This window comes from Pithys albifrons, chromosome 9 (genome assembly GCF_047495875.1).
Source record: "Pithys albifrons albifrons isolate INPA30051 chromosome 9, PitAlb_v1, whole genome shotgun sequence".
Taxonomy (NCBI): domain Eukaryota; kingdom Metazoa; phylum Chordata; class Aves; order Passeriformes; family Thamnophilidae; genus Pithys; species Pithys albifrons.
In genome coordinates this window covers 24,303,925-24,316,463 of record NC_092466.1, presented here as the reverse complement: position 1 = coordinate 24,316,463, position 12,539 = coordinate 24,303,925, and the positions used below count along the sequence as shown (strand labels likewise).

The 12,539-nt window shown below is 35.2% G+C and overlaps 1 protein-coding gene across 33 annotated transcripts in view; it reads left to right on the top strand.

Annotated features, from left to right (window-relative positions):
* Positions 1 to 12,539, top strand: part of KCNMA1 (potassium calcium-activated channel subfamily M alpha 1) — a 430,172-nt gene that overhangs the window by 305,779 nt on the left and 111,854 nt on the right. For 18 of the 33 annotated variants that reach the window (XM_071563747.1, XM_071563746.1, XM_071563756.1 and 15 more), the window contains 3 exons: positions 2,429 to 2,538; positions 4,548 to 4,616; positions 8,145 to 8,156. In XM_071563747.1, the coding sequence (XP_071419848.1) occupies positions 2,429 to 2,538; positions 4,548 to 4,616; positions 8,145 to 8,156 (191 nt within the window). The remainder of the gene's footprint in view (positions 1 to 2,428; positions 2,539 to 4,547; positions 4,617 to 8,144; positions 8,157 to 12,539) is intronic. The other 15 variants (XM_071563758.1, XM_071563757.1, XM_071563755.1 and 12 more) reach the window with 1 other exon arrangement.

Here is a 12,539-nt window from a genome sequence, read left to right as displayed (position 1 = left end):
GTTTCTTAAAAAGTTTTCAATCCTTCTGTTCTTTAGAACATTTTTTTTGAAAGAGTGCCTTTTGACTAGTTTAACATGAGGAAAAGATTGGTGAATCCCAAATTACTACTTACCCTGTAGGATAAAAATGCAAATTTATCTAAAATACTGTTTAAATCGTGTCAAAATAGCTGTGGAATACAGATTTTTTAATACTTGAAATTTGTTTGCCCAAGAGAATAATAGAATCATAGAATATCCTGAATTGGAAGGAGCTGATAAGAATCATTGGGTCCAGTCCCTGGCCCTGCCTGGGACGTCTCCAAGAATCTCATCATGTGCCCATGAGCAATGTCTATATGATTCTTGAACTCTCTCAGGCTGTTCCAGTGCCCAACCAGCCACTGGGTGAAGAGGCTTTCCTAATATCCAATGTAAGCATCCTCTGACACAGCCTCAGGCCATTCCTTTGGGTACAGTCACTGGTCACCATGGAGAAGAGACCAGTGCATGCCCCTCCTCTTCCCCTCCCAAGGATGTTGTAACTGCAGTGAAGTCTCTCCTCAGTCTCCTCTTCTCCAGGTTGAACAGGCTAAGTGGCCTCATCTGATCCTTCCAGACCCTTCACCATCTTTGTAGGCCTCCTTTGGACACTCTCTAATGTCTTAATATTTCTTGTATATTGGTGCCCAAAACTGCGCACAGTATTCCAGGTGAGGCCACTCCAGTGCAGAGCAGAGCAGCACAATCTCGTCCCTTGACTGGCTGGCGATACTTTGCCTGATGTCCCCCATGACATGGTTGGCCCTCCTGGCTTCCAGGTCACTGCTGACTCTCATACAACTTGCCATGGACCAGGACCACCAGGTCCCTCTCCACAGCACTACTTTCTATCATCTCATTCCCCAGTCTTTACGTACACCCAGAGTTGCCCTATCCCAGATGGGTAATCTGGCACTTGCTCTTATTAAACTTCATATAGTTTGTGATTGCCCAGCCCTCTAAGTTGTCAGGAACTCTCTGCCTTCAGGCAAGTCAACAGCTCCTCCAATTTTAGTGTTGTTGGCCAACTTACTTAGTATCCCTTTGAGTCCTGCATCCAGGTTGTTTATGAAGATGTTGAAGAGCACTGACCCTTAAATGGCAGCCTGTGCAACTTATGATTATGATTGTTGTTGTCGTTGTTATTATTATATGAATACTCAGAAAAAAGTAATTAATTATATTTATGGTAGGCATTAATTGATTTTTAAATTCAAGAGGCAGAAAGTCAGTAGCTGGATACATTATCGATGCATAGAGTAGGTTGTTGGTCACAGACCTGAATTCTCAGGTGATTAAAGTATGTGCTTTAATTTTTCTCATCTTAGTTTTTTTTCCTTTTATGAATTTATACATCGCGATTTTCTTCAAGGCATATACATTATGCAAGAACATCTTGCTTAATGCAGTTTTAAAACAGATGTAGTTTGACACAACAGACAAACATATACTATTGCTTAAAGATGCTTTTCTCAATTTGATTTATTGTGGAAGAGCTGAGAAATTAATTTGGATACCTTTACCCACATTAGTTACATCCCAGTTAAACAAAGACATTTGAGTGCTTATAACTTCTAAACAAGGTGAAAATAATTGAAACATTGTTAAAGACCCAAATGACAATATGATGCAACCTCTGGAGTGAGTCCAGAGGAGGGCCACAAAGTTAGTAAGAGGACTGGGGCACCTCCCCTGCAAACACGGGCTGAGAAAGTTGGGGCTGTTCAGTGTGGATAAGAGAAGACTGTGTGGAGACCTCTTAGAAACTTTCCAGTATCTTAAGGAGGCCTACAGGGAAGCTGCAGGGGGACTCTTCTGCAGGACCTGTGTGGTGGGATGAGGAGTAATGGGTAAAAAGTGAAAGAGGGGAAATAGAGGCTAGATGTTAGGAAGAATGTCTGTGAATGTGGCAAGGCACTGGAACAGGTTGTCCAGTGGATGGAACAGGTTGTGGATGTCCCACTCTTGCCGGAGATTGTGGCCAGGTTAGAGAAGGCTTTGAGCAACCTGGTCCAATGGGAGGCATCCCTGCCCCTGGCAGGGAGGTTGGGACCCAGTGATCTTTAAGGGCCCCTTCCAACTCTTAACATTCTATGATTCACATAAAAAGACAGTTGAGAAACATTTTTATTAAGCTCTCTATAACCTTATTTCACCCCAGGCTAAATATGCTTGACTACAATTGATTATTATTTTTACATAGGATGCTTGATTTACTGACTGCAGGGACTCTGTTTTGGTTTTTTTTTCAGCATTCCAGAAAATCCTGTAAGAATAAGCTATGTTAATTGCCATAACAGTCTACTGACTTATTTGTTAGAATCTGATTCATGTTTAAGCAGTTGTTTGTAAACTTTAAAGAAAGCTTTAATTTTTGCTGAGTACTCTCCATCTCTGTTTCTTTTAGATTGAGGAGGATACATGGCAGAAATATTACCTGGAAGGAGTTGCAAATGAAATGTATACAGAATATCTGTCTAGTGCCTTTGTGGGTTTGTCCTTCCCCGCAGTTTGTGAGTAAGTAGAAATACATATTAACATAGAGAAGTATTTGCTTTCTGTCAAGAGTGATTTGTTTTTTGCAGGAGACCTTTTCACTCTGCTGAAGTCCTAATGATACATCAGATGGTATCTAATAAACACTAAACAATCACTGCACAGAAGAATCTGAAACATTATAATGCCTGTTTTCAGAATAAATTTGGAATTAAATGATTGTAAATGAAAGCATAAATGTTTTTGGCGTTGAACAAATTCATCAACAATCCATTTAAATTGAGTTATTTACTCACAAGCACTGTTCTATCATTTCTTCGAATGATTCCCATTCCATGAATAGTGATTGTCGGCATCACCATGTTGGCTAATGCCCCATTCCAAGGAAACTATTCATAAATTTAAACAGATGTTGTCAAGTCATATAAGCAGTGTGGCACCCAGAGCTCTGTGGCACTGGCTGCAAACCACTTGTAACAAGTGAAATATATCAGAAAAGAGATGTCTATTTGGTTATGAGAAAGGAGTACTTGAAGCATATAGTACATAGCCATAACATAAGCCATGCTACATCTTTATTTCTAAAGACTGAAAATACTTATATTTTTCACTAAGGGAAAAAGTTTATTACTATAATTACAAAAGTTTTCCTGGATAACTTGAAGAATAAAACCTCATAACATTTTATAGAAATGTGTATTATATTCAGAATGAAAGGCAATTTGTGCTGTTTACGCTAGCTACAGTCATGAAAGTCACGTCTCCTATAATGTCATGAACATGTTCCAACCAATGTATTTTCAGTATGTGAAAGTAATTCCTAACATTTTGTGCCCTTGGATATTGCTGATTGAAAATAAACTACCAAATTGTCTCCCCCTTGTGCAGTCTTCTGTGGACCTTCTAACATTTAGTAATGCAAGGCTAACCTTCACCCAGGTTATAGGCCCACTATTCTCTACCCAAAAATTTTCCTGAGGCCAGCACATCTGTGAACTGACACTTGACCTAGAAGTGGAAACAGCATATGAAATGTGTACACTTTTCTTAATACATATTAAATTAGGTGCATTTGCTGTTTGTTGTAGAAATTGAATATTATCAGTTCAGCAGCCAGTTCCTTGTTTCCTGCTAAGGATGTGATTGATACAAAGTATGAAGAATATTGCTTAATTTGCTTAAAGAAAATAAGTATAATCGAAATATATATGCCAAAATACTAAGAACACTGAAGTAAGGAAGTTGAATAAAAAGCACTGAGCACTGGAGAGGGCAGTGTATGATAAAGAAAATGACAGCCTTCTAATTGAAAGATGAGCTCAAGAATCAGTTGTGACAAATTTGTAGAACAGGAAACAAGAAGCATTGACTTTGTATATGTTTCAATGAGTTATTAAAAACCAAAAAAGCTCAGTTTCTTTGTTTATTTTCACAGAGCCTCTTAGCTTGAGGCAAGTGGTGTGCTAACTCACAGTTCTGCAAGTCTGTGAACATCACCCTTGTTTTAATAAATAGCCACTTCAGCATACTTTTATGACTAAAAAATAATGTATATTACAGTATCAGAATGTTCTTCCCATATATTGATCAGAAATTGCTTCCAGTCACGCTATTCTTCCCTAATAGTGTACTCTCACTTTTTTTCAATATATACATATTTTTCTAAGGAATGCCCACTACAATCAACAAATATTGAAAAATTACCTTACAACATTCACAATTATAGTCAGATGCAATTTTAAGTTGTGTATCATAACCTTTGTTATTAATGCTTAAGTAGACTTAGTAACACAATGTGTTGGTGCTTATGCTACCATTACCAGCTTCTTGGTTTATATTTTTAGAACCATATGCGTTCATTATCTTCAAAACAGAAAGATCTTAATATATATTCTGTGTATCCCTAATGGAAAAATGGGGAAAGATCTTAGCCTGAGTTCTCGAAGAAAATACATTCCCCACAGCCATCTCTACATTTGTGATGTTGGTTGTGAAAAAGAACTGACTCTTGGCCTCTTCTTTTCCTGCAGACTGGTGTTTGCGAAACTAAAGCTTTTAATGATAGCCATAGAATACAAGTCGGAAAAACGTGAAAGCAGGTATGTCCAATGTCTCCAACTTCTGAAGCTCTGGAATGCACTGTCAAGAATTCTGCCTGCTTTTTTTCAGAGTGAACGTAACGATTCTTCAGAACATTTCAGAACAAAATTAGCATGCCATCACATTACAGCATTTCACATATCACTGAAAGGCATTTATTTCTGCCTTATTTCTTCCTAAAATTAGTCAGAACATTTAGTAGAATTGAAGAGACAGTAATACATATGTCCCACCTCCACAAGTGCAGTTAATTTTTTCTTATGGAAAAGCTTAGAATTTGTTTGTGTTCAGTGCATATCACTTTTAACCAAAGGTCCAATTTACTTTACTGAAAATGGAAAAGTGGAAAGCAGATGTGATATCAAAATTCATTATGGCTATCTATATTCTCAACATGCAAATTTGGCCTTGAATTACCAACCAACTGGCTAGTTTCCTTGACCAAAAAGAAAAATAAAGATCATTGGTTTTAGTACAGATTCACAGATGGGAAAAGAAGTGTTTCATGCATTTCTTTAATCAATACTTATTTTTCTATAACAAAAATCTTATAAATGTTCTCTGCAACATGTGGAGGGTCATTTAATAAAAATATGACAGTACTCACTCTGCGATTAATTTGATTTTCCTCTTTCAAGAGTTATATTCTGCACTGCAGTAGTAAACCTGGAAAGTTACATATTAATTAATCTTATTTTTGGCCACTAATTACCTTTTAGTGGCCAAACACTGTTAAAGGCAATTGTTTCTTGTCACAGGAGAACTGATTCTGTCATTTGATCTCATGCCACAGTTTCTGAGGTTTTGCAAGTTTATTTTAATATTATTATGAAATGTCATATTTTTTATTAAAAGTATGTGTAAAACATATATGGGGCATTTGACATGGAAAATGCAATGGAACAAACTTTTATAAGAGTATTTCCATGCCCGAGAGTTGATTTTACTTGATTCTTTTTATGTTGTAAAGTGAAATGTGAAGTGGTGTATGTGATATTTGATATTATTTTTCTTCATACTATGCTGTTTAAGAATTTTTTTTTTAAATATCAGATTTTTAAAAATGTTTTCAGCTTTTATGGACTCTTAAAATACTTTTCTATTGAATGACCTCATTCTACATTAGCTAATTTAAGGCAAAAAAATCTCTTCTTTTGTCTCTAGAAAAAGGAAAAATATGGTAGTAAGAGCAGTGGAACTATTTATCAGATTTTGTGCTTCCAATATTAAAAGAAAGATGTGATCTCTGCTTTTTCTCCTAAGAATTATTTCCTAAATTTTAGTTGTCATTACTTCAGTTGCCATTTACTTACAGATGTGCTAATATTATAGTCTTTTTCAGTAATAACAGATAATTCTTGGCTTCCATATCATTCTTTCCACTAACTTCAGTGAGAGTTGGATTGAGTTCTTAATCATAAGGTGATGCAGAGGATCCCACAAAAAGTAACACAATATGATGCAATCCTATATTTCTTCTTACTTAAAGCCCCTCATATAACAGCTTGGAATTAATAATTTAATTAATTTGTTAGGGGGAAAAAGAGCTTAAAATTGCAGGAAACAATAATTACAAAAAGATTTTAACAGCTTGATTTTCTGAACATGTATGTATCAAGAGGAGGGCATGTAAGGTAGATATTCACATTTCTTTATAACCCTGATCCACAGTAATGTCTGCTGATTTTATTAACTGGTGATAATTTTATAGTCACTGCTTGGTGAGTCACAGAGCTACCTGCAGTATATCTTTGCTGTTCTACTTGTTCATTTGCTCTTCAACCCAAATATGTTAACTACATATTTTTGGTTTTCTGATCTGGAGCCTGTTAGTCTAACCAGAAAGGTAATGGAGCAAAACTTAAGTTTCGCACTTCATATACTTGCATTTCCTTGCATTTCTATTAAATGAAAAGATGGGGAATTAAGATAAAAGTTAAAATAACATGGTTTAGAAGTGCAAGCTCTTTTTGAACAAGATAAATTTTTCATTTTCCAATTACATTTTTTGATGTTGGCAGTGAAAATATTTTACTATGCTCATATCTAAAGTTCTTCATAAAGATGAAGCAGGAACTGATTATGGGTCTCCTTTTAAACCTTCGATCTTTATGAGAGTGACCAATAGTAGATATGTGCTTATAATAGTAGATACATAATATTTTATGATTGTAGTTTGCAATGTAAAATGAATTCAGGAGCGTGTGCAGCTCTCAAAAGTGGCAGTGTGAGGGCATTCTAAATTTCTTAATCCTCTCTTTAAATTTTCTGCTCAGTGTTAAGAATTAACAGTCCCATCCCACTCAAGGGCAAACTTTATTTGACATTGTTGACTTCTTCATTACATGTACAATGGCACAAATACTAGTTGACCTACAAACCTTTTTTTTTTCCTTCAGGCAATCACTTAGATGTCAGTTTTCTAAGGCTTTCTGATTTATAGCCAAATTCTGTTAGCTCTACCATAGGGAATTTGAGATCAATAGTAATTATGAATTATCGGAATTCTATCCAAGTTAATATTTCTGTACAAGTTATCAGTAGCAGAGCTTCCTGCTTGCAGATAGCATTTTGCTTCTTTTTTTCCTGGCTACTTATAAAGCTACACAAAAGAGTAAGCGCACCTTGTTAACAAATTTTGTTAGCATTAGGTACTTAATTGTAAACAATTTATTTTACAGGACTGCTTGAAAGCAGATATTCAAGCCTAAATATAGGTATTATAGATATAAGAAATGCAAATTAGTTTTTATATAATGATTAAAGTGTCTATATTATGTTTTTCTTTTTAGGCAACTGTTCTTCATAAATGTATCTTAAAGATTAGATTAGAATATTTTTTAACCCTTGCTTTTATATCTTTAATAATGTTTAAATTACTGCTCAGCTATCAAAGCCTTTGAGTTTACAAAACTCAATTTAGAGGATTTCTGACCAGCTGCTAAGGTCTGCACTTTTGTAGTTCCAGGTCACAGTATGAGTTAGCCATTCCTTCATCTCTAATTAGTATCTGGGAATGTTATAATCTGTTATTAAGAACAGGAAGTAAATTTTTGTGCCCCCGATAAAAGCCAAATATTTTAGTTGAAAAAATTATCTTTCTTAGTTCATTTGGAGAGAGGTTTTGGTAATTTTGTAGAAAAAAGTAAAAGGAACATGGAGAAACATGAACCTGAAAATGTCCCTATGTTGAATATATAGCGAAAAATAACAGTCCAAAATGCAGACATTCAAACTCCTAATCTGAAATCCCTTTTAAAGATATTTCTACCTTCCTTTTCCTCTGTATTTTTCTCACATGAATAAGCAAGAGGAAAGCCTAACATGGACTCTTCCCTCCTGCAACCCATTTATACTCCTCTTGTAAAATTTTCTCCTTGCCTATCCATATATTTGTTCTCATTCTCAGCAGAAAAACCTTTAAGCCTTGGAAACTTTTAAATAAAGGGTTTTTTTGCTTTTTCTTTGGTGTCAGTTGACTTCTTATCAAAGTGTTTGATTTGCAATTTTTTTCTTGTCGTTTGCAGAAGCCGAAAGCGGTATGCCCTCTTCGTTACCTTTCCTTCCAACCTCAATCCTACCTTCACTCCTTCTAACTTCAGGACTAATTCCTTGCCAAGAACACAGGAAGATAACATCTTTGTCTATCTTTCTCTGTATATGCACACACATATATACATACATATATTCATCTGTCTATGTGTGTGTGTATATATATATATCTGTGTGATATTTCTATATGAGCCCCCAATCTCAGAGGAGAGAGAATAGCATTTTGTCTCTCCATTGTTTCTTGTGACTCACGCACTAACTTCTTTGCAGGAAGTACAAAATTAAATAATATAAGCTTTTTAGGCTTTTTTTTTATATTTTTCCCCCCTTGTGGAGTCATTGGTGTATCAGATTGTTGCATTTGAAAAGCAGACTTCACCGTTAACATCTCCCGTCCTCTTTTTTCATTTGTACTGCACTATGACGATGTATATTTCGTCTCTACCAGCCCCTGTGCTGCCATATTGTCTTCATATTCACACCTTCATTGATGTCCTTCTTTCCCCAGTCTTCCTTCAAAACACGTTTTATAATACAGTAGTTTGTGTTCTCTTTCAGTCTCATCTCCCATTAACAACACAATACCTGATTCTTTGCATTGCTGTCCTGTTTTGAGTCCAGTTATTCATAATACAGTACTCATTAAAGCTGTTGTACTGTTCCAGTGAAAGTGTCATGGATAGTTTGTGTTATATGTCACATTCATTTTAATGACATTTATTAAGCTCATTTATTAAGGTGTTACTGAATGTATTTGTTTCTCAGCTTTGGGTTGATTTTTTTTTCTTTTTGAGATGGCGTGTTTTGCATTTTCTTTTGGTATACCATGCTGAGTCCCTCTCTAGTCTACATTCTGTCATGGTTTGGATGAAGGAAATAGGGCATACTCTTCCATATCCTCGTCTCTTCTTGTCTCTCTTCCAGCTTCCAGCTTCTCTTGCAGCTTTTATTTTTCTAATTGCTTATAGCATTCTCTCTAACTGTCTTTGGAGACCTGTTCTTGTTGTCGAGACATTTCAGTTTCCTTCTTCATCATTCTCTCCAAACTTTACTTTCTATGTCTGTTCTGTTGTGTACGCTGTATGTGTTATATGTATTTAAGTTTTAGTCTTATTCTTCTATGGTTTATGAGTAGATGTGTGATAAGAGAGGTGGCTTCCTGTCAGTTTGGCATTATTGATATGATCCAAATGCAGAGAAGTTACTGCAACACTTAGCATCTTCAAGGATCTGCAGCTGTTGCACCTCTACTTTGCTTCTTGCTTTTAAGTATATATTATCTTGTGGTGAAGGCATGTTAAAGCTGGCATGATGAGCAATATGGAGAAGTGTTGTACCAAGTCAAGTTGCTTGCTCCCAGAATAAAGTACATTGTTCTGCTTCATTGTACTGATACAGATAATCAATCACTTCTGGAACCAGAACGAATAATTTAATTGTTTCCAAGTGTATTGAATTCGCCATCACTGTTGAACTAGTTTGGACTATGCCCCAGTAAAACACCTCATGCACATCCTGTAGACCATGACTTAGGTGCTATTGTAAAAAATTTAACTCCTGGGAGCAACCTTTTATATGCTTGTAGCAATTAAGCTTTAACACACTGTAGCATGTAATGTGCACTGTGTCTTTTACCTTGTATTCTTTTGAGTGTCTTACTGGATTTTGCTGTGTAGGGCAATATGGATCTGAATTAATGTCAATGATAGAGCCCAGAAGAAAAAAGCAATACTTATGAGTTACAATCAGTGTGAAGCTGGTTATGTGCACAACTCCCACTGAGGGATTTGAGCACCTACTCTCACACTTCACTTCAAAACATACCCTGAAACAAAAAATATTATCCCCAGCTAATTCTATAGTTGGATGAATTACCTGGTACGCTATGCTAATAGTAGTGCTTTTTGTCTGGGCATAGCATGAAACAATCAAGAATAATAGCTGATTTTGTTTAAAAGTGTGTTAGCTCTAGACAGTAGTATCACATAGTCTTGTTTTAGATAATATATTCGTAACATTTATACAATAGTATATCTTCCTGATGATATTGCTACTGTTTGAGTTGCATGGGGAATGGTACAGTACATCTACCACAAGGTTTAAAAGGGAGTTGTTACAGCTTTTGTCATTTGTTTAGTCAAAATTTTGCTGTTTGTGTTTCATTTAATTCAACAATTAACATTTTCTTTTTCTTTAGAAAAGGAGGATGACAGTCACATGGGTAGCCATAAAGCTGAAAACAAATAAAACCACCCCCTAACACAAAAAAAAACAAACCAAAAAAAGTAGTGTTACTAAGTCAGACAAGTTTCCTTGATGGAGGGGTGAATTGTTCTATTGGTTACTGATAGTGGGATTCTTCTCACCTTTTAATTATCACCTTTTAATTATCCAGACCTACTCCATGATTCAGGGGGAGATATACAGTTCTTGAATAGATCTTCCATTCTAACACAGATGAGAGGAATTCCACCTTTAGTGCTGTCTAAAATGTAATCTTGAAAACAAGAACAAACAGGAATAGTACATAACTGAGGCACTGACCAGGAAAATCCTTAATAGGGAACTACTACTGAAATTTTTGTATGCTGAAAATTTATTTGAAGTAATGCTTTAAATATTCCATTAATACAAAAAGATATCAGCCCTGAAACTTTCTAATCATGTTTCAGCCCGGGAAATGTAATTTGAGTCCAATATGTGTGATATTTGAAAGCAGGAGACAAATAAAAGTCACCTAAAAGCAGAAATGAGGGAAAAATAAATAGGCAGAGGGAATTAGTCCTATCCCAAAATGTCAGTCTCCAACTATCACATTCTCCATCTATTCAGGAAAACATGAAAGATCTTCAATTATTAGTCAGGAGCTTATCTTTCTTACAGTATTTTAGAGGAGCACTAAAAACAAATGTGTAGTAAGTGTGTTTTAGCTAGGTCAGAATATTGTTGTATTGCAGTGTCAACCATCCATGCACTGCCAAAAAGGTATTGAGCAATACTTGTGTTCTGTGTTAGTTTCAGGTAGATAAGAAACGATCAATAGATATTCACATGTATCCGTATTTTATTGAAGGTAAAGTGTACTTAAAACATCAGAAAGGTATAATCCCATAAGTGAGTACATTGATCACAATTAACACACAGTGACTTATGAACAGATCTCTGTTCTCCAGTGACATATGAAGAAGTCATCATGTTCTATCTTAACTTTTCATTCAACAATCTATGTAAAGAAAAACATAAACATTTGTCTAGAGTTTTCAAGATCTCATTTGAATTTTTCATTTTTTTTCAAACTGTGCATCTCAAATGTGTACTGATTCCAACTTGTGTTTCATCTGCTTATACTTCTGTCAGTCTAGGATCTCATTTTCAACTGTATAGATACTATTCCTGATTCTTTCCTGAGCTTTAGTTGTTCTCTGTCAGGTTGGATAGGGCTTTGAGCAATCTGTTTTACTGAAAAATAACCCTGACTGGAACATGAGAGTTGGAACTAGATATTTTTGCAGATCCCTTCTGAAAGAAACTGTTCTATGATTAATTCTGTGAGCTGAATTTAAGTGTGACTTCCACATTTTTAATGTTTGACATTTTCATTGCGCTTATGTGCGTCACCTTGCATGTAGTTACAAACTGAATCTTCTTTAGTAAGTGAACTAACTTTTGCAGATAAGTGTAAAACGGAGGTTCCCAAACTGCATATTCTATTCCACTAATGGCTTCCAAATTGTAGTATATCAAAAAGTAATGGAACTGGCTTCTCCTAAGATCATACTGGTGAAGAACATTAAATTCCTATTAAAGTTATTAAATCATATTTAGTTTACATGGCTGTAATTGCCATGTGTTCTAAATGTTCATGTGTGAAGGATCAAGCAATCATGTGATCTCTACCAGGAAAAGTTTTGTCCTGAGGAATGTATTTCCAGAACTGGAATCCTTAGAGAAATTATGACTAAAGGTTTTTTGAGCTTGCTATTACTCGATTACTTTCTGAAGTAACCTAAACTAGAAATGTTTAAAATTATAAAATTTGTTCGAGATTTTAGAAGGTTTTAAAGTATGTGGCTGATTTAGAAGATTAAAAAATTAAATTGTATTTTATGATAAAAATGTATTTGGAAAAATAAGGATGTCATTTTCAATAATATTTTTTCTGATGCATGGCAGAGATTGCATATGAATTGTCTGTAGATATTGCCATTGAACCCAATATGTTTTTCTCCTTTTTTCCCCTTTTTCCTACATTCTTCTGCAAAACTTTTCAGCCTTGGAGGTACATAAAAATGAGACATTTGCTAAAACTTTCTCTCTTAGAAGTCCAATTTAATTTGCCATGTACTTATCATCTCAACCAAGGGGATATA